The sequence below is a fragment of the Chrysoperla carnea genome, chromosome 2 (genome assembly GCF_905475395.1).
Source record: "Chrysoperla carnea chromosome 2, inChrCarn1.1, whole genome shotgun sequence".
In the NCBI taxonomy this organism is placed as follows: domain Eukaryota; kingdom Metazoa; phylum Arthropoda; class Insecta; order Neuroptera; family Chrysopidae; genus Chrysoperla; species Chrysoperla carnea.
This window is the reverse complement of record NC_058338.1, coordinates 12,703,280-12,725,377: the sequence shown is the minus strand read 5'-3', so window position 1 is coordinate 12,725,377 and position 22,098 is coordinate 12,703,280. Positions and strand designations below refer to the sequence as shown.

Here is a 22,098-nt window from a genome sequence, read left to right as displayed (position 1 = left end):
GCATAATTTGTAATAAGGTATTCCACTATTTTTGAAAAAGTACTTCAAAATGTTGATTTTTGAAAATTTTTTGAAAATTTTGATTTTGTCTTAAATTAAATTTTAAACCTTTTTTAAACTGTCAAAAACGCGGGCATCCAATTTGATGACGTTATATGAGTATCACTATACGAAATAACACAAATAAGTTTGACAGATATATTCATAGACATCTGATTATAAGAAATATAAATACTTACTATCTATGCATATTTTATACCCAGCTGTCTACACTGAACTAACTGATAGTCTATGACTCATACCGCTATGACATCACAGCAGAGCTTACCCGCGTTTTAGGTCACGTGATATACAGTTTAAAAATTACGATTTTTAATTTTAATATTATAAAAGAAAATTGTGCTTTTATGACTCGAAATCAGAATATTTAAGTATATTTCATAAATTTTAACTTTCTTCAAATTTCATGATTTATTTTTGACTAACGATAATACCTTATTAGAGACAAACTCGAAGTCCAGAAAATTAACGTTTAATACTATAAATTAAAGACTTTGGCGTGAAAAAATGATCAAAACTAACTCTCAATAAATCATTTTGTACGACAAATCAATTTTTATAGTGGAAATATTTATATTTACTTCAATAATCAGCTTCAAAGTGCATTATGCCTAAATATCCCGTAATATGGTACATTTACCTTAGTTTGACAACATGAATTTAAACAAAAATACAAAACATAAACATTTAAAGAGTGAGGTTAAATTATTGCAAAAATCGTTAAAAACAACAAAATCAAAATTAGTTGAAACACGTTAATTTTTATATTATTTTTTTTAATTATTTCTTTTTTTATCTTATTTTTATAATTTGCAAATCTGGAATTCAAAAAAGAAATCATGATAGCTGCGTCTGATCCACAGGTTTATTGAAAAACACATCCGGCAATTTTTTATAAAAAATTGTTTACACTTGAAAATTTATTTTAGGAATTTATTCCAAGTGGACGACAACAAATTACCAGACATCCAGGTCGCTTAAATACGTCCCCCACAAATGGACATAGTGCACCAGAAGCATTTTTGTGGCATCGTTTACAAAAAGTCACAATTTCTGAATCCGATAATACGGAACGTTGGATTGTACGTGAGGCTCCACTGCCGTCTGATATTGAATTATTATTAAAAAAGGATCAACAAGAATTAAAATCCGATACACAAAAACATTCAAATCGTCAATCGAATGAGTATAACGATGAGTTCTGGAAGAATGCGGATCATAGTTTTAATTCACGAAGTGGTAATCGATTATCAGATATACCTGCTCCGAAGTTAGCAGCCCCTATTAAAACACGTTTTGCTAGTGATCCAGAATTAAATCGTACTGAAATTAAACATAATCCTATAAAAGTTGAAACAAAAATTCCATCGTATGAATTAGGAACAAATCCTTTTCAATTCGTGGAAGAAGAATTATATATTAAGGGTAACACGGTAATTTGGTCGAAAGGGTTAATATCAACCCCGTCGACGGAATTCTCTACAAGTGAGTCGCGTATAACAATTTGTACATACACAATGGATAATCCAATAAAACATGCGGTTTGGTGTACATTCCACAGTAATCGACTTAAATTTGAATCGACCGACTTTAATATACGTCCAAATAATTATATAATCGATAGTAGTAAATCATTTCGATGTATTAGCGTTATGGATTCACAGAAATTACGGGTATTCGCTGAAAATGGGGATGATTTTATAACAAACTTACAAATATCCATTTCAAATATTTGGCCCACAAAATATGGTATTCTATTAGAACGCGAAGAGAATGAAATTAAACAGAAAAATAGTATTTTAGAAGATCAAACACCAACGATTTATTCATTATTACATCCCTTGGATGAATTATGTCCGGTATTAATTAAAAATTCTGGATCGCATACACAAATTTGTTGTGATTCCACACAGAAAATTGTGTTCGCTAACGACGAACCAAGTATTTGTATGATTTACGATAAGAAAACCGGTTTACATAGTATTTACACTTTACGACAAGTGCGTGTCAATGAATATCAAGAGTATGCTAGTACCGCATCCACATCAAATATACAATCGAATATGAATGCGTCAATTAAACAAAAAACTGGAAATACTTCGTTATGGAATTTACAAAATATTGGAACACCAATTGGGAGTCCGTATTGTAATCGAGCGTCGAGTATGTTGAATATTGTTAGTCCGCAACCATCCAGATGTCAAAGTCCAATGACTTCGATTAGGTTTGTATTTTTACAATTTCTTTCTCAAATCGAGAAAAATGCAAACAAAAATTTGTTGAAACTCGGTTGATGGGGTAATTTTGATCCAAAAAGTATAAAAATTGGGTTATTTTAATGATTGGATGCAGAGTTTCGGAGATATCGCAATATTTGGATCGATTTTAATCCGTATCTCAAAAACTATTCGACCAGTCAACAAATGCACCCGATTTTTGAACTTTTTGGATCAAAATTACCTTATATACTGAGTTTTATCGAAATTGGAGATAACAAAAATTTTTCGATTTTTTGCAAATTTTTTAAGGGGTACCCTGTAGGGATTCCCTTTGAAAAAATCCAGAAAATCGAAAAAAAAATTTTGTTTAGGAATTTGATGAAACTCGGTGGATGGGGTAATTTTGATCCAAAAAGTATAAAAATTGTGTTAATTTTATGATTGGATGCAGAGTTTCGGAGATATCGCAATATTTGGATCGATTTTAATCCGTATCTCAAAAACTATTCGACCAGTCAACAAATGCACCCGATTTTTGAACTTTTTGGGTCAAAATTACCTTATATACTGAGTTTTATCGAAATTGGAGATAACAAAAATTTTTCGATTTTTTGCAAATTTTTTAAGGGGTACCCCTTTGAAAAAATCCAGAAAATCGAAAAAAAAAATTTGTTTGGGAATTTGATGAAACTCGGTGGATGGGGTAATTTTGATCCAATAAGTATAAAAATTGGATTAATTTTATGATTGAATGCAGAGTTTCGGAGATATCGCAATATTTGGATCGATTTTAATCCGTATCTCAAAAACTATTCGACCAGTCAACAAATGCACCCGATTTTTGAACTTTTTGGGTCAAAATTACCTTATATACTGAGTTTTATCGAAATTGGAGATAACAAAAATTTTTCGATTTTTTGCAAATTTTTTAAGGGGTACCCCTTTGAAAAAATCCAGAAAATCGAAAAAAAAAATTTGTTTGGGAATTTGATGAAACTCGGTGGATGGGGTAATTTTGATCCAATAAGTATAAAAATTGGATTAATTTTATGATTGAATGCAGAGTTTCGGAGATATCGCAATATTTGGATCGATTTTAATCCGTATTTCAAAAACTATTCGACCAGTCAACAAATGCACCCGATTTTTGAACTTTTTGGGTCAAAATTACCTTATATACTGAGTTTTATCGAAATTGGAGATAACAAAAATTTTTCGATTTTTTGCAAATTTTTTAAGGGATACACCGAATTGAAAAATTGAATATTAATCCAAATTTTAATTTGTTTTCAGTCGATGTCAGTCACCATTATCTTCATCTTTAAATTCTACCCAATGGCTTAATCGTTCCGCACGTTTAACCATTAACAGTAATGATTCGTCAATGGATTGCACAGCCCGTCAAGAAAATTCTGTGTATGCACCAAAACGTGCTAATCCAGAACTATGCATGGAACATGTTTGGACTGAAAATTTACGTATAGCAAGGTATATTATTTATTGAATTGAAATTTTAAATCCAAAATGAATATAATCATTAATTTTATATTTTCCAGAGAAAGTTCTCAAACAAATTCTGCAACAAAAGTATTTTTATCGATTGATTTCGTTGGACAAATGCACTTTTGTTACTTGATACCATCACGTAGTCAATTATCAATTGCTCGATTAGAAGTTACAAATAATTTACAATTAATTATCGGTGTTGTAAAAAGTTTTCGTGCAAAAGATGCAATAGCAATTCCTGTAAGTTAAAAATTATACACTGAACGGTTTAAAAAAAATGATGCAGTAAAAGTCATTCAAGTATTTAAAATATGAAAATTTAATTTTCTTTTTTTACTAAATTTCCTAGCATTTAAACATAATGGCCGTACTTGAACCAGATGGTCAGGTTGTTTTACGATCTGGATTAACTGCCATCGGTAAATTACATGTGGGTGGTGTATCAGCTAGTCTTAGTAGTTCACCATATTTTGCATCAAACGCTGCAGGAAATCGTTTAAGTTCACCATTTCCAAGGTAAAACAATAAGGTTTATAAGTGAATTGTCGTCATAAATACTCATAATTTTTTTACAGGCGCAGTAGTTTATTACCACATTGTAAAACACCAGGAATTCCAGAAATTAAATTTAATGATTCTGGATATTTAATATCTCCCGTACCAGCTGCAACTCCATGTGCTAATACATCGCCTGTGTATTATTCAACAACTCCGGGAGATGGTATTAGATATTTTGTATGATTAAGTGTCAAATTTTTGTCATTGTCACTCCTTGGTCTAGATGCTAGCTATATTATTTATGTTTTTGAGGGGGTCGGGTTTTTTTTTTTTAATTTTGCAAATTTTCCTTGCATATTTATAAACAGTTGGCTCGGCTAAAATTTATCGCTGAACATTTATTACTGAAAAGTCTACTACCAGTGTAAATTAAATTTTTTTTTAACTTTTTAAATTTTTTTAACTAATCTTTATTCTAATTAAAATTTTTATTTTTTTAGAAAATACAAATTTAAAATCACTTCGAGATTCTGTCTACGATCGAATTACCTTAGAATACTCGGACAATACATTATATCGGATACAATTACCTGTACTCACTGAAAGTTCCTTAGTAAAAACATGTTTATCGGCCTTACGACAAGCATTACAAAAAGATTTGGCAATGTTATTGATGACAAAATGGTATGCAACACGAAACGCACCTGGATCTACGGAAATTAGTTTGCAACATGAATGGGAACAATTCTCAAATTTATTACTTAGCATGTTAGGATATGATATGGACTCTTTATCATGGTCGGGTGGTGGAAAAACATCGCAAAATCGAAATGTTTCACCTATACCTAAACGTAAACGTGTCTCATCCGATCAAGGTGATGAAACTGATTGGATCGATTTATTAAATTCTGAAACAAATCAAATATACTCAACGGGCATCTCACAACTATTATGCTTTAAATCAAATCAACCTGTAACAGACTCATCGAAAATCACACAAATTGGACGAATTAATACCAATTCCTCGTTATTTCCACATTTTCCGTTAATTTTTTATACGTTACATTTAGTTTATGAAGAATTAAAATTAAATGTACTTCGTAGCAATGAATTGCCAATTATTGGTGCGTTGTTACACCTGTTGGCAAAAGATCTACGATTAAAAGAATATGTTGTCCATTATTGGTCCGATTTTCCAAATATATGTCGATTGGATAATAATATTGAAGAATATGAAGAAAGTCAAATAACTGATGTCGATTTAAGTAAAATGAATCAAATATCATTTTTAGACTCACAACCGGCGAATATTATGAGTCATTTGTATAAAATTATGAATGGAAAAGAAATTAATCCGTATCCATTTATCTATAAAGTAAATTCACGCAGTAAAGATATCATACGATTATGTTCTATGATTTTGGCGCATCGAAAAGGTTTATCGATTGAACCTCAAGTAGAATCATTTGTACGTTTAGTTATACCACCTGGAAGTCGGTATAATAAGAAAATACCGTTAAAAGATATGGAAACTATTTCGTTACAATGTAATTTAGTACAAAATGCTGTAGTATTTATGGCTGAACGTGGTTTTACACGTCGAGAAATTGAAAATTTACCTCCTAGTATTAATTTATTGTTACATGAGGCGTTATGGCAATGTCGTGAGCATCCACCACCTTCTTGGCCATCGTGTGTTTATCAGTTGTTAGAACGTTTGGATTTGGCTACCCAGACTGATTTACCGCAGGTAAATATTGTATACTCGATACCAGGAAATGTAGATTATTTTTAAAGCCGGATGATACCTTAGTTGCGCTGAAAAAATCTTTATTTCATGTTGACGAATCTAATATGAGGATTGAGTAAGTTGTGATGATTAAACACTTAGCTGGTTAAATATCAAGCAATTTCTAAGTGGTATTTCTATTCTCATTGAAAGTCAAGTGAGAACTATAGCCTTGACTGCCAATATTTTTAAACGATATTTCGGTACGGTTGATTTAGAATCTTATGGACATTTCCCGGAATAGCTTCCTACCAGAAATAGATAAAGATGAACAACTTTTAATTTTGATTTAATTTGTTTTTCAGTCTAAAGATTCAAAATTTGTCGCAAACGATGAAAAATTACATTTATATTCTGAACCAGGCCAAGAAGATTTACGATGTCCATTTTTCTTTGCAAATAATGCTAAAAATGAAGTTGAAGATGGAATGGAAAATGTAAGAAAATTTGTTTTGTAACATCAACAAATCGAATAAAAATTACTTTTTTTATTGTTTTAGATGGATTTAAAGATGTTAAAATTGCGATTTCCGCATGATCATCGGGTTACAGAAATTCGACGATTATTACAAAGTGCCACTCCGGTACCTATTAATGTTGTACAACGTCCAGAAGTAACTGATCATGATTATATCGAAGAGCAAGAAAAACATTTATATGCTATTTGTACACGAACTATGGCATTACCGGTTGGAAGGTTAGCACAAAATTTCGAAAAATAAAAATTTTTGTTTAACCGTTTGTATTTTTCAGAGGAATGTTTACATTACGCACACATTCACCTGTAATTACCGAAACATTACCTATTCCTCGACTTTGTCTTGGTGGAAAAGCTCCTCCGCGTGGTAACGCTGTGGAATTGTCACATATTGATACACCACCAAACATGAATATGTGGCCATTGTTCCATAATGGTGTAGCGGCTGGGCTAAGAATCAGCCCCACTGCATCGAATATTGATTCAGCATGGATTGTTTTTAATAAACCAAAATCCTCACAAGAGACTCCTGCAGAACATGCAGGATTTTTAATGGCTTTAGGATTGAACGGACATTTGAAAAATTTAGCCATTTTGTATACGTAAGTTTTTCAAAAATATATCTAATCTTTTTGGGGTTTTCAGAAAGACACAATCCCAGTATAATCACTTATTGCGAATAAAGTAAACTTTACAATTTTCTCTATTTGGAACTAAGACCCTATTGGCACAATTTTCTCTACAGATTTTCTTTTATGGCATTTCTATTTCTAGCTACGAATATTTAGTAAAAATTAATGAACTAACAAGTATTGGATTATTATTGGGATTAGCAGCTACTAAACGTGGTACCATGCATACGGCAACCACAAAAATGTTAAGTATACATGTGGAAGCATTACTTCCACCAACGTCAATGGAATTAGATGTACCACAAAATATACAGATTGCTGCTCTCTTAGGAATAGGATTGGTGTATGAAGGTTCTTCGCATCGACATATTACAGAAGTTTTACTTGCTGAAATTGGTATACAACTTTTTATTTGCATATTTAACTTTTTTAATTAATAATACTTTGTAATTAAAGGACGACCTCCGGGACCTGAAATGGAAAATAGTATTGATAGAGAATCTTATTCACTAGCGGCCGGTCTGGCATTAGGCTTAGTAACACTTGGACAAGGTGGAAAACCATCCGGTTTAGCAGATTTGGCTGTTTCAGATACTTTACATTATTACATGGCTGGTGGAAATAAACGTCCGTTAACAGGTAAAAAATTTCGAAATTGTTAACAAAAAAAATTTTCATTAGATTTTAATTTTTAACTTTGGTAAATATCCAGAAAAGTAGGCGAAATACCTTGTAATCACTTGGTAAAATTCAAATATTTTATTGTTTTCAATTATAATGAAAGGATTTTACTCGAAAAAATCCAATTTCAAATTTAAAAATTAAAATTTTTCAGGTGCGCAAAAGGATAAATATAAGGTGCCATCATTCCAAATTCGTGAAGGTTCCTGCGTAAATTTAGATGTAACTGCACCTGGTGCAACTTTAGCGCTAGGTTTAATGTATTTAGGAAGTGGAAGTAAAGCAATTGCGGATTGGATGAGACCTCCTGATACACAATATCTTTTAGATTTTGTTCGACCTGATTTATTATTATTACGAATAGTGGCAAGAGGTAATACATTTCTATTTTGTAATTGTTTGGGAATATTTTATTTATGTTTGGATGTTTTAGCTTTAATTTTATGGGATGATATAGAACCATCCTGTGAATGGGTAGAAAGTCAAGTACCATTGGCAATCCGACCATTTTGTTTAGTTAAACCTGAACCTGAAATGGATCCAAATATTGATTTTGAGGCAATGAAGTGAGTAATTGCTGTTGTGTTTGGATAAAATAGTAAATAGTAATTTTTTATTATTGTTTTCAGTCAAGCGTATTGTAATATAATTGCTGGAGCTTGTTTTGCTTTGGGGTTAAGATATGCTGGTTCAGCAAATGATGAAGCTTTTCAAGTATTACATCATTATTGTCGAATGTTTGTTTCATTAACAGCAAAATCGATTGCTGAATTGGCTGGAAAACCGACAATTGAATATTGTTTGAATTTAATTTTATTATCTTTAGCAATGGTTTGTAATTTTTCTCTAAAAAGTCATTGTAAAAAGTTCTTACTCTTCTCCTTTGTGAAAAAATGTCTTTCAATTTTATTTTAAAAATTTTATTTGTTTTTAGGTAATGGCTGGTACTGGTGATTTATCAGTAATGCGATTTGTCCGACATTTACGCCGACGCGTAAATCCTGCCAGTAGTTCAACTGTAACATACGGCTCACATTTATCTATGCATATGGCATTAGGTTTATTGTTTTTAGGTGGTGGTCGTTTAACATTATCTTCATCACCGTCAGCAGTGGCTGCAATGCTTTGTGCTTTCTTCCCCAAATTTCCCACCCATAGTAACGATAACAGATATCATTTACAAGCATTCCGTCATTTATATGTATTAGCTGTGGAACCACGTTTAATAATTCCACGTGATATAATTCATGGATCGCCTTGTTATACGAATTTAACAATTGTATCAATAGATGGTGTAAATAAAAAAGTAAAAGCTCCATGTATTTTACCAGAACTTTGTACAATTCAAAAGATTATTGTGGACGATGAACGATATTGGCCGATTGTGTTTGAGAGAGAACGAAATTGGGATTATTTGTTGTAAGTAATACTTCCTATTTTTTACAGTATTATTTATAATGATGGATTTTAAAATTTTCACCTTATCAGAGAGAGAGGCGGGGACTTTTAACTCTAAATATGTCGATTATTTCGAATTTTTTTACTTTAAACTTCTTGACATTGTTGAACAGCATGCTGAGAACTGCTTTTTTTATAAAGTTTCAGCCAATTTGGACGATAATAACTTCCCCAATGCCGTATCTTATTGTAACTTTTTTTTGAAAGGTTTTCTTTTAAATTGTTTTAGAAAATTGCTGCACGGTGCCGGTTACCTGGATGTAAAACAACGTGCTGGATGTTTAAGCTATATTGAAGATCCAACAGGAACAAAAAGTTTAATAGCACGCAAAATAACTCAATCAAGTGTGATGCCATGGTATATCAATTTTACTGATATAACGTCAACATTTTCAACAGACACTGCTGTGAGATATTGTATAAATCAATATTTATTATCACCAACGATCAAAAAACAAAATATCAATGAAAATCAATCGACGACGTCAATGAAGATTGATGATGTCGTCAATATCAATGAATTAAAATTAAAGCAAACATTGTCTACAATTACTTATGAATGTGTTACCAAAGACAAAATTGCAATTTTACCAACTTTGGTTAATACTATTAAGGTAAATATTATATTAACTGTAGCATAAGTTAACAAGTCAAACCCGGCTATTCGTTAAAGAAGGGTTAATACTACTACTAAGCGAGTCGTAGTAAAATGAGAATTATCTAGTTATTGAAATATATACCACGATACTCGAAATAAAATTTTATATTACGTAATTTTATTTAAAAAACATACGACAAAATTTGTGTTATTTCTAACACAAATATAATTAAAGTTTTGGTTCAAAATGTCCCCCCGCTGGCCTTCGAGGTCACCAAACCTAACTCCTCTTGGCTATATAATAGACTATAGAATGAATTGAGTAAGTTTCAAAGAATTGCGTTTAGTTCACTTTCCAGGTCTCTCATTTCCATTTTGTTTTTTGTAGTTTTTAACAATTTGTGCACCCCCCCATACCCTCTCAAAATTGAGAACTTCCCCTTTCTATAAACATTTAATGTGTTCAAAAACATGAAAAGACAAATTCAATCCCAATACAAAGTATCTAATAGAAGAATATGACCTTGGTGATCGAACTCTTCTGTTCACAATTTTTTTTTATATTTTTGTTGCAGGCAATTGAAAGTTTACATGATTTTTCAAATGCATACAATATATGGCAATTAAAATTAGTTTGTGCTCAAGTATTATTAGAACCTACAGGTAATTCATTAATATCACAAGAATTTGCTTTAGCCATTGTACAGCAAGTCAATAATATTATGGATGGATGGCAAAATGAAATTCAAATTGATTTAATCAATTATTTGCAAGGTAAATCAATAACAAGAGACTCAAATATACAAAATAAATTATCGAAATTTGTAACATATTATGATATACCATGTAATTTAAATTTAAATTTATCCACTAATTATATTGAATTGTTATTGAAATTGAATGATTATCATTTACCAAATAATGCTGTACATAAAATTATTGAAATTATAAATTCAACCAAAAAATAAATTTACTCCATACCTACGTTGATTTATTTTGTTATTTTATTAATTCACCATTTATAGCCCCAATAGGGAATATTCATGATATTTAAATTTGGTTCAAATATTTTTCTTCCGTAACTTTAATGACTGGACATTTCAACTAAACCATTATTTTAGTAATTAATATCTTTTTAATTACTTAAAATTAATTAATAAAAGTACAAATACAGTGAGGGCATTTAAAAATTTCTAAAACAGAAATTCAAATTTTTATACGGACGTGACATCAAAGTACGGGCTTGTCAAATTTGTTGACATACTGTATGATATTAATTACTTACATTTTATATGGTATTTCATTAAATTATACTATTCTACGGCTTTTTATTAGAAAAATTAATAATAATGGGTGTAAATTCTGTGTTGTAAATTCATTTTGTTAAGTGTAAATTATGCATTGAACTGTCACCAATTGACAGATCACGTACTTATACGTCATCAACAGAGAGCGCCAAAAAACTGCGTTTAAATATCTCAAAATTATAATGTATTTTAAATATTTTTTTTGCACCTAAATACAGCATTTTTAAGCAGTATTTATATTTTTTACTTTGTTATAACGGTGTAAACAATGAATTAAAAATATAAAAAAATACATGAATATTCCCTCCAGCTAGAGCAAAAAAATAGGTTCATACACAGGTACAGCGCAGCATAGATGGTTGAATTCTGTAAGTTTGAAGTATTTCATCAACTAACAACAAGTGTCGGAAATAAGCAATAATACCTATTTCCAGCGAGGATCCAAATTTTCTAATTAAATCTCTCTAAATATCATTTTCAATTTCTTATGTGTTCGCGCGTAGTCGCTAGCCAATGGAACGCACTCTATGTCAATATTTAACTCTACATTTCATAGTCCCTATATAATATGTCCATTATAAACTCCTTGGCTAAATACTTCTTCAAGAGTTTTTTTATAAGGGGAAACTTTGAAAAAAGTTTTTTATTACTTTTAATTATTTGTTTATTTTTATCCGATTTCCTATATTTCCTCTATCTGTTATAATTTATGAAAAATAGTTTAAGACGATCTTGAAAGTCAAGGTCAAATTGAAGGACTTCATAAGATATTATCTCTAAGTAGAACTTTTAGTCAGAGTATTTTTTTCCAAAAACTGGAAAAATATTAAACCGGAGAGATTAAAATGAGTCACTACAAAATTTTTTTTCAAATACTATAGCTTTTTAAGATTGACTTTAAAATTTTTGAAAATAAAACGTTATAAAACAGTATGACGTTAAGATTTCTTGATTATGGAAAATTTTAAAGGATGTTTGGGTATTATTTTTTTTAATTTGATAAAAAATAAATTCAATTCAAATTGATCCCAATTCTCAAACCCAGAAAAAAATTATGTATATGCGATTTCCGACTTGGTAAACAAAAACAACTCTAAAACCTGCTTCACATGTACGCAGTTACCAACGTTAGTACCAAGTAAGTTTTAATGAACTTTATTAAAGATTATTTTTTGCGACTACTAAACAAACGAAATAATAGATAGAACTAACTACCCACACATCAACGTGGCTAAATAATAAAGTCCCAATGAGCTTAATTACGAATAATTCTTTTTATAATGTAGGGCGGGGTGCTACAAAGAAATTCGCCCCTATCTATGCTTGCTAAGAAATTCAGTATTAACAAGTTAAAAATAAATTTCGAATTATTCAAGAACAAGAAGAAACAGATATTTTACATATTTATTATATTTATATTCATGCAATATTTATATTCATGAAATAACATTTGAATCGGGAACGGGATTATTAATAATTTTAAGCATTTTTCGAAATTAAAAAATCAATCCAGTCATTAAAATTAGCACTGACTGTGAAAAGAAAAAAAATTTTAATGATTCCGATAAACTGTATAGTGTGTAACGGGCTTTAATGTGTAGCGGGTTTACATGATCTTTTGTTTATGAAAACCACCGAGTTAAGTAACATCAAAATCAACCAATCAAATTGAATTTCACATTTAAAATTTATAAACGACAACGTTGATTGGTAAAAATTTTTAACTGAAAAATAAGTTTTGTACAGCATAACATTTGATTGGTTTCAATTGAATATTCATAAACTTTTCGATATCAGACATTCAACGAACGACAGTTGTTCAAAGAAGATATTAAAAAAGTTATTAATTATTTGTTTAAAACCATTTTTATAATAAATTGTGTGAATCATTGAATATATTCGATAAATTGATAATCAATAGTTAACCTCTTTCTGTGATTTTTATTCAATTTTAGATCATTAAAAATGTCTGAAGCAAGAATGAACAAGTTTAAAAATAAAGGACGAGATACAGAGGTACACATGTTTTAAAAATTTCATAAATTCAATAATCTAATCAATTTTTATATTTAGACAATGCGAAGACGTCGGACTGAAGAAAATGTGCAATTACGAAAGGCTCGAAAGGATGATCAATTACAAAAACGTCGAAATATCTCTGAAATGGAAGAACCACTATCTCCATTACAGGAGAAAAACAGTGCATATTCTCCGATTACTATGACACCAGAAGAAATTATGGAAGGTACGTACTAAACCGTACATCGTTTAAACGCTGGCAATCAAAAACATTTTTTACCGGCTATTAAACTGGTTAATTTTCTTTCTAGGTTTAATGAGTATGGACGAGAAAATTCAATTACAGGCAACACAAGCTTGCAGGAAGATTCTAAGTCGTGAACGAAATCCTCCTATTGACCTGATGATCCAGTGTGGTGTCGTGCCAAAATGTGTTGAATTCCTATCCAAGACTGAAAAGTAAGTGCCTGATTAGTTTCTGAGTTATCATTTTTGACGTCAGGCGACTATATTTGTTGTATTTACATTTTTCACAACAGGGATGTTATGGAAGTCCATAACCGAAACTCCTAAAAGGATATTCGTAACCGAAACCGGTATTAAAATTCAAATATCCGTATTCGAATCCGAAATTTTGTATCCATAACATCCCAATTGTCAAGCATGTACAGGGAGTTAGACACATTTATAGGGAACAATAGGGAAAACCGTTAGCTTTCGGAGAAAATGTGGCTTAAAAATATGTCATTCAATCAAAAGAAAACACGCTAGCTACAGAAAAATGTTTTTGACAAAAGTTGTCAAGAGCAATAGAGAATATTTGCCTGTGTCTATGACTTTGACCTGAAATTCTAGTTTCAAGGTCATTCATGACCTTGATCTTCAAATGATCTAGAAAAATTACTTGGGCTTAAAAGTAATTAACACATTTTGCCTAAATCTTCTAAAGCTAGCGTATTGTCTTCGATTAAATGCAATAATAACATAAATTTAAGTCGCATTTCCTTCGAAAGCTAACGATTTTCGAAAAAATGTTAGTTTTTTATGAAGATCAACTTTCTATCTCTTACCCTTTAAGATCTAAATTGACTGTTAAAGCAATTTGGAGAACTAGGACCAATCTGATGTCAGAACATAATGACCCCCGTGACATCAAAGTACGGGCTTGTCAAATTTGTTGACATACTGTATGGTATTAATTACGTACATTTTATATGGTATTTCATTAAATTGTACTATTATACGGCTTTTTATTAGAAAAATTAATAATAACGAGTGTAAATTCTGTGTTGTAAATTCATTTTTTTAAAGTGTAAATTATACTTTGAACTGTCACCAATTGACAGATCACGTACTTATACGCCATCAACAGAGAGCGCCAAAAAACTGCGTTTAAATATCTCAAAATTATAATGTATTTTAAATATTTTTTTACACTTAATTACAGCATTTTTAAGCAGTATTTATACTTTTTACTTTGTTATAACGGTGTAAACAATGAATTAAAAATATAAAAAAAAATACATGATTATTCCCTATTACACAGTTTCTACTCTAAAATTTGTGGTACCTAAAGTACTTAATCTTTTTTTAAAATTGTAGTTCAGTATTACAATTTGAAGCATGTTGGGCTTTAACCAATATTGCGTCTGGTACATCTGAACAAACAATGGCTGTGGTACAAGCTGGTGCTTTGGAAAAGTTGGTACTTTTACTTGGGTCACCATATTTAAATGTTGCTGAACAAGCTGTTTGGGCATTGGGTAATATCGCTGGCGATGGTGCAACAAACAGAGATTTAGTACTTAATTGTAACGTGATGCCAGCTTTATTAAAACTTATCAAACCGGATACATCGGTAAGTAAAACTATGGAGATATTTTATATTAATTCAACAATGTTTAAAAAAAAATTGGGGCTTTATATTAAGAGCATTATAATTGTATTGAATCGAAACAAAAGTGTTTAGGCTCAAACTTAATTTTAATTGTTATAATTTCAGATATCGTCAAAAGTGTTTAGGCTCAAACTTAATTTTGTTATAATTTCAGATATCGTTACTACGAAATACTGTATGGGCAATATCGAATTTATGTCGAAACAAAAATCCTCCACCAGAGTTTATTCGTGTCAGAGAATGTCTTCCAACATTGGCACAATTATTATATTCACCGGATAAAGATGTTTTAGCTGATACATGTTGGGCACTTTCATATCTTACCGATGGATCAAATGAAAAAATTCAAGCTGTCATAGATACTGGTCTTGTTCCACGCTTAGTTCAATTATTATCTAGTGAAGAGGCTACAGTTTTAACACCATCGTTACGAGCGGTTGGAAATATTGTTACTGGTACAGATCAACAAGTAAGTTTATTGATTATTATTAATTTTTTTTTTTATATATACAGGCTGTTTTCTTTTTCGGTAATTTTCTTTTTAAACATTTTTATCGATAAAAGTTATTTTTCGAATTTCAACCATATGTGAATTTACTATCGTTAATAATCATTAAAAATAGCCAAAAACACAACTGATTAAAAATAATGGAGCTGTTATAAGAAATTTATTTAATTTTTTTGTTTTATATTTGAAACTTTTCTGTTTTATATTTTTTAGACAGACATGGTTTTAGCTGCAGACGTTTTGGTTCATTTAGTAAAATTGTTACAACATTCAAGAATAAACATTGTTAAAGAAGCCGCATGGACTGTATCAAATGTAACTGCTGGTAATTCTGATCAAATTCAAAAAGTTATTGATGCTGGCATTATGGAACCATTATTAAATGTATTATCTACGGTAAGCAATCAGTTTATGATTTAAACTTTGGATTTATGAGCACATTATCATCAATAATTATTATTCTTCAAAACTGAACATGTATCGTTCGATTCTTAAAGCCACGGAAAACCAGAAACTCGAATAAAAGTTGTTCTATTGTAATTATCCATACGCAATTATTACACAAGATAAGGGTCCATTTTATTATAGGCAAGATTTTTCTTTTCCATATTTCCAGACACTGACCATGAACACGATTGAAGTTGTTGAAATCGTAAAAGTTGTTTTTGTTGTATTTTGTTCACGGTCAGATACATCAGTATTTTCAGTAGCTTATAATGTCTTTTTAACCATTAAAAATTAATTAAAATTAATTTATGGGTATTTAGCCAAACATTTTATTAACGTTTTCTTTTCTTTTTTCACCTGACGTTTCCAAAAATAAAATAGGCACGAAAATCGTGTATAATTAAAAATTAACACTTTAAATAATTAAAATAATCTGTAATTGCTTTTTAAGGTTTTGAATTCGCGTGCATTTACTTGATTATATTTCTCCAAGAGTGTAGGTTCGCCCTACTTGTTCACTTTTTTTACGCTTAAATCTTCTTACAAACAGAAAATTTTTGGATAAACGCCCTATTGGCATGTGGCTTTCGATTTGTATATCTCCAGATGCTCATTTTGATTCAAATGACCTGTAATTCGGTACGCTAGGTTTTTCACAAGACAGAACAAGATTATAAAAGCGATGGTTGATTTCAGCAATTCTCAATGGAAAAAAAATAGTTTTTTCGACGTTTTTAAGGCTTTTCTTATCTGTATAATCCCCTCAAGTTGAGATAAAAGTTTTAAAGTATATTTGTAGGTTGAGATAGTGCCAAACATTTAATGTGAGGGACATATGATCCTAGTAATGTAGCTCTCTCTGTTGCTCACATATTTAAAAAAAAAAAACTTAATATTTATTCTTAAATTTGATCTTGTACAGGGCGATTTCAAATCACAGAAAGAAGCAGCATGGGCTGTTACAAATTACACTAGTGGTGGTACGGTACATCAAATCGCATACTTGGTACAACTTGGTGTACTTCGACCTCTATGTGCTCTATTTAATTCCAAAGATACAAAAACTGTTACAGTTGCTTTGGATGGTATTACAAATATTTTAATGGTAAGTAATTTTGTTTAAATTTAACTTCAGTCACAAGACAATTTGATAAAAATTAATTTTTTTTAAATTATTTATACAGGCAGCTGAAAAGCTTGGACAAGCTGAGAATGTAGCCATTATGATTGAAGCGTGTGGTGGACTTGATAGTTTAGAGAATTTACAAAATCATGAAAATGAACGAGTTTATGAGAAAGCTTTAGCATTAATTGATCGATTCTTTTCAGAGGTAAATATATTTGTTATCCATAGGTATCATTCTTGCTATAGTTTTGTATCCTAATAGAAATTATCTAATTCAGAGATTCCCAAAAATGTTTCCCTCTGATAGGTTTGTAAACTAAGAAAAAAACTTAAATTTGTTATGATTTTTACAGGATGGTGATGAAAATGTACCCAATAATGAAAATTCGGATGGTGAAATATCATTTAATGTTGAGAATACAGGAGCTACAAATGGATTCTCATTTTAAAATGTTCTCGTTTTTTAAAATGTACTTTTACATGTAATATTATTTAGTGTTAAAATTTTATTTTAAATATTTAAAAAAAAAATAAATAAATATTTTTTTAAGTTTATACAATTTAATAATACAAAAATAAGTTTTTCTATTTACATTTATTATGAAAAATAATCTGTTTGTAAAAAATTTTGAGAAAATCTTTATTATATAAACTAATTGTTCCATAGACTATTTTTCAAACCATTTTGTATTTTTAAATATATTCCACGTACTTTTAAAAATCACAAGTATTATTATTTTGTCAAGCTTCCCGCTCATCAATTATAAATGGTGGCCACATTACTAGAAAACCTGAAAATGTCAGGGAATTTCGTTAAAAAAGAGAAAGTCAGGGAATTTTATTAGCTTCGTAACAAAGTTATAAAAAAGTTTTTATAATTTTTTTTTTCTATACGAACAATTCCCTGTCTATCGATCGACCTAGGAATTTTGGACAATGGCCTCACAACTGGAAATTCGAGGCTGTTACGTTTTACAAGGATTGTAATCGATATGTATTTAATTTTTCATGAGATAAATGATGTTTATGGGCCTAAACTAAGAACGGGATGGTTTTTCAAGAAAAATCTACTGTAAGGTGTCCAAGTTTGCAACACGAAAGAATACAGCGGGGTTCATATATGCATTTTATCAGACAGTCTGGCTACACATCAAATTCTTGAGGCTTCATGATTCCAATAGAAGATTTACTATCAATGCTACGAGAAACTGAAACGCCTGGCACTAAACAACACAGCTAGGGTAATCTGAGTATCGAACCACTCAGGTGTAAAAGGAAACTAGCGAAGCAGTGCACTCATTGGCACGGCAGGTATCATATCAAACATATCATTCGCCTGATTCTTCATTCACATAACACATTGCCACTTCTTTGCGTGGTGTAGTCGGATAAAAACTGGGAAGTTATGAATTTAAAACTTTTCTTTACATATTATATAAATTTCCTTTATTTTTATTATATTACACATGAAATGAACAAATTTATTTTAAATTTTCAGTCAATAAAAATAAGTTTAAATTACAAATGCTACAAAAAAATTACATTAAAAAAAAAAAAAAAAATAGGTTCGATTAATCGACATACCTTCGACCTCAGAGCAATGATTTTTTTTTTACTTAACATCAAGTAAATGTGAGGTAGATTATTATTTACCATAAATTTTACATTTTCCAGAAAGGTATTTATAAAATCGAATCAAAATTGAGTAGCCTTCATCATTTTTTCTAAAAAATTTCTCCACTTTGCATTGCAATTTAAAATAAATTGACATTAATAGTAAATTCATCCTTTGGGAGGGTTTCACATAAAAGAAAATAATAAAATTTGGGCCCAATAGGAAGAATTTAATTTTGAGACTTTTATTAAACATTGTAAACAGCTAATTTTGTAAGAAATTTTATTTTTTAAAGGCCTAAGTAATTTAGGCACTATTATAGAATAAAAGTCTAATATATTTTTCAAATTTGTTTTTGAAAAAATATCGAATTGGAACAGTCGAGTAATCCACACTCAAAAGATTAAAAAAAATAAATTCTAATTTTTTCATTTTCACTATTCTATTAACACAAAATAAAAGTAAAATACATTTTTTGTATACAATTTCTTTAGGTAAAATTAAGATGCAGTGATTCGAGAGTAATTCGAACCATGTGCCAACTCTCAGAGTGTCCCTTCCACCTTTCATCTGGATTTTTACATGCCTTATTACAAATTGTTATGATTGAAAATTTACTTTTCTAGTTTAGCGAATTTTCTCCTAAGGGAACGAAATCATTGATTTTGTACCGATATTTCCAATGTTCATGGATTTATCGTATATGTATGAACGAAGTACGTAAGTAATATGATTAAACATTTTTAACCCCCGACTAATAAAAAGGGGGGTTTTTAAGTTTAACATCTCTATGTGTCTCGCTTTGTGATCGTAGCTTCTAAAAGGATGAACCGATTTTGATTTTTTGTTTGTCTAAAAGGTAATTTGATCGAATTGAGTTCTTAGCTATGTTTGAAGTGCGAGTTTAACGTTCCTTAGCCTAAAATTTTATGCTGGGGGTTCATTTAAATTTTTAATTTAATATTCTAAAAGTTTGATTGGATGTTTGTTTTTTATTAATTTGATAAGTTTCTTTCATAAGTACAGACATAAGTAGATTTAATTTTGTACGCCCTTCTTTCGTGGCGTTCTGTGCGCTCGCACATACCTAGAGCCGGTACTGTTAAGATGATAACTTATTGAAAAGATTTCTACAGATATCCAACATTTTTATGCCCATTCATCATTAAGACTGTAAGCCAGTGATAGATTTGAGTGTTTCAGTTCTCGCTTGCTTCGGAAGGGGCTGAGAAGTATTTCAATATTGATTAAAATGAGAGAAAATACATAAATATATCGAAAATTTAGTTTCCATTTTTCAGTAACTTAATCTTAGTAGATAGACCTTAATTTAGTATTTTTGACGATCTTGCAGTAATCAATATTCATTTTTTCGGTGTTAGCTTCTTTCATAGAATTAATGTGAAAATGGCAGAGCTTACAAAAACGTACTATATTAATAATAATAATAAAGTTTAACCTCCGTTTTTCAGATATCTTTCTATAACAGAGGCCACCCACATCATTATTTTTTAATTTTTTATTTATTTTATTTTAAACTACATCCAATATACAATTAAATTTTTTATGATGTGGTTACTTCGTTCTTATCCAAGCGACGACAGTGTACATCCTCCCGGTCAGTAGCCGAACGTTTTAAAGACGATTTAGATCGCATCACCACTGAGCCGGTTAATCGTACGATATTGAAAAACAAATTTTTCGATATTAAATTTGTGGTAATTTTCCCTCATTCTAATTAAAAATTAATATACAGTGTAAAGGGTATTTCTCTGTATGTACTGCACTGTACACTTTTTCACTGTATATACAGTGGAAAAGTGCACAGTGATAATGATAAAAGTCAACGATCACTATTTTTCTTTCAATAGCTTTGTAAGCTTTTTTATTAGCTAAATTTACCTCATCTTCGTTCAATTGAGATGAAAAAGAGAATAGAAACAAAAACATTGGAATGGGACACTTTAAAAAATATTAAAATCGAATTTATAGAAACGAAATGTAACAAAATTCACCGATGAGGATAATTACTTAATCAAAAGTCATAAGTTTCTTCTTCTAGTGGAATTGCTTTTCCACAAATAAAAATGTAAAGTATGTATACGCATATTGGAGTTCAAGAATATAATGAAGCTCCTGTGTTTTAGGGTAGACTGGCTGGGGCTGATCCGCTGATTATGGCATACGCCTTATTAAAGATCACACTTTAGGTAGAAAATAATTCCTAGTTACCACAGACAAAACATCGCCTATGATTACACGGCACCGAATTAACTGTTCGAAAATAGAACAAGACCATGCTATTCCATGTAATTGCTTCCCATTTCTATCCACTTTTCGAAGCAAATCTCACTCAACTCAACGATTATGACTGTTCGTTAAGGTCATCTCAAACAAGCAAACAAATCGCACTTTATTAAAAAAATTTTTATCCTATCACAGTTTTGTTATGTTGAAATCAATTCTTGTCAAACGTTAAGAATAATTGTAAGAATTTCAAACAGTGTTTCTTTACATTAATATTTGTGTAAGAAGCTTCCGTTTTGTTTTTGGTCTTTTTTTAGGATTAGTTTGCTGTAAAAAATTGTTTGTGGGAAAAATAGGTCAATTTTTATTATTTAATAAAATTAAATTATAAAAAATTAATAAATATATTCAGTTTGTTTTCCTAGAATTGCTAAAAACAGGTCTATAAAATACATTGAGCGCCGTAGTCATTCCAGAAATCTCACTAATTTAATTAACTTTCAGTCCTGGATAAAAATAAAGTCTAATCTGTCCAAATTAAGGATGGTAGAGGTAAAAATGACAGACTCTGTAGCCCTTAGGTATAAAATAGAGGTTCAATAAATGGCTCTAGTGTAAAAGTAGTAATTGCTTTTTTTTAGCCCACTCTTACAATGTTCAATGCTTGTGTAAAATTTTATTCCAATTGTACAGTGAGATATTAAATTTCCTCTATCTATTTGAGAATCATTTTGTATATACAGAGTCTCATTCATACCACTAGCATTCTTAGTCCAGATGTATCCCGAGACCGTATAATTAGCTAGCATAAAAATATCTCTACGAGTAAGTAAATGGCGCTATATAATCCGTCAGCACTCGCTTTTGCAATTTTCTCACGCTCGTTTTAAAACATAAATAACTTTTATTTTTCTAATGGTGGTTGAAATTTTTTCTATCTTCATATAAATATTTTCTATTTTCGAATTATGAATATTTCAGGTTTTTTCAACCTATCTACAGTTTTTTAAAAT

The 22,098-nt window shown here is 30.2% G+C and overlaps 2 protein-coding genes across 2 annotated transcripts; both read left to right on the top strand.

Annotated features, from left to right (window-relative positions):
- The first annotated feature begins 789 nt into the window (after positions 1-789).
- Positions 790-10,887, top strand: LOC123291510 (anaphase-promoting complex subunit 1). Its single transcript, XM_044871818.1, has 18 exons — positions 790-923; positions 990-2,284; positions 3,573-3,767; positions 3,836-4,025; positions 4,135-4,301; positions 4,361-4,506; positions 4,784-6,033; positions 6,378-6,509; positions 6,573-6,769; positions 6,826-7,152; positions 7,325-7,578; positions 7,639-7,821; positions 8,018-8,236; positions 8,297-8,429; positions 8,493-8,694; positions 8,798-9,282; positions 9,551-9,935; positions 10,495-10,887. The coding sequence occupies exons 1-18, from the start codon at positions 900-902 to the stop codon at positions 10,885-10,887; spliced, it is 6,177 nt and encodes a 2,058-aa protein (XP_044727753.1). The 5' UTR covers positions 790-899.
- A 2,105-nt stretch (positions 10,888-12,992) lies between these two features.
- On the top strand, positions 12,993-17,709 carry LOC123292143 (importin subunit alpha-5). Its single transcript, XM_044872699.1, has 9 exons — positions 12,993-13,242; positions 13,300-13,471; positions 13,557-13,704; positions 14,848-15,103; positions 15,297-15,611; positions 15,864-16,046; positions 17,020-17,202; positions 17,282-17,428; positions 17,577-17,709. Exons 1-9 carry the CDS (start codon positions 13,192-13,194, stop codon positions 17,670-17,672), a joined length of 1,551 nt encoding a protein of 516 aa, XP_044728634.1. The 5' UTR covers positions 12,993-13,191; the 3' UTR covers positions 17,673-17,709.
- Positions 17,710-22,098: the final 4,389 nt, after the last annotated feature.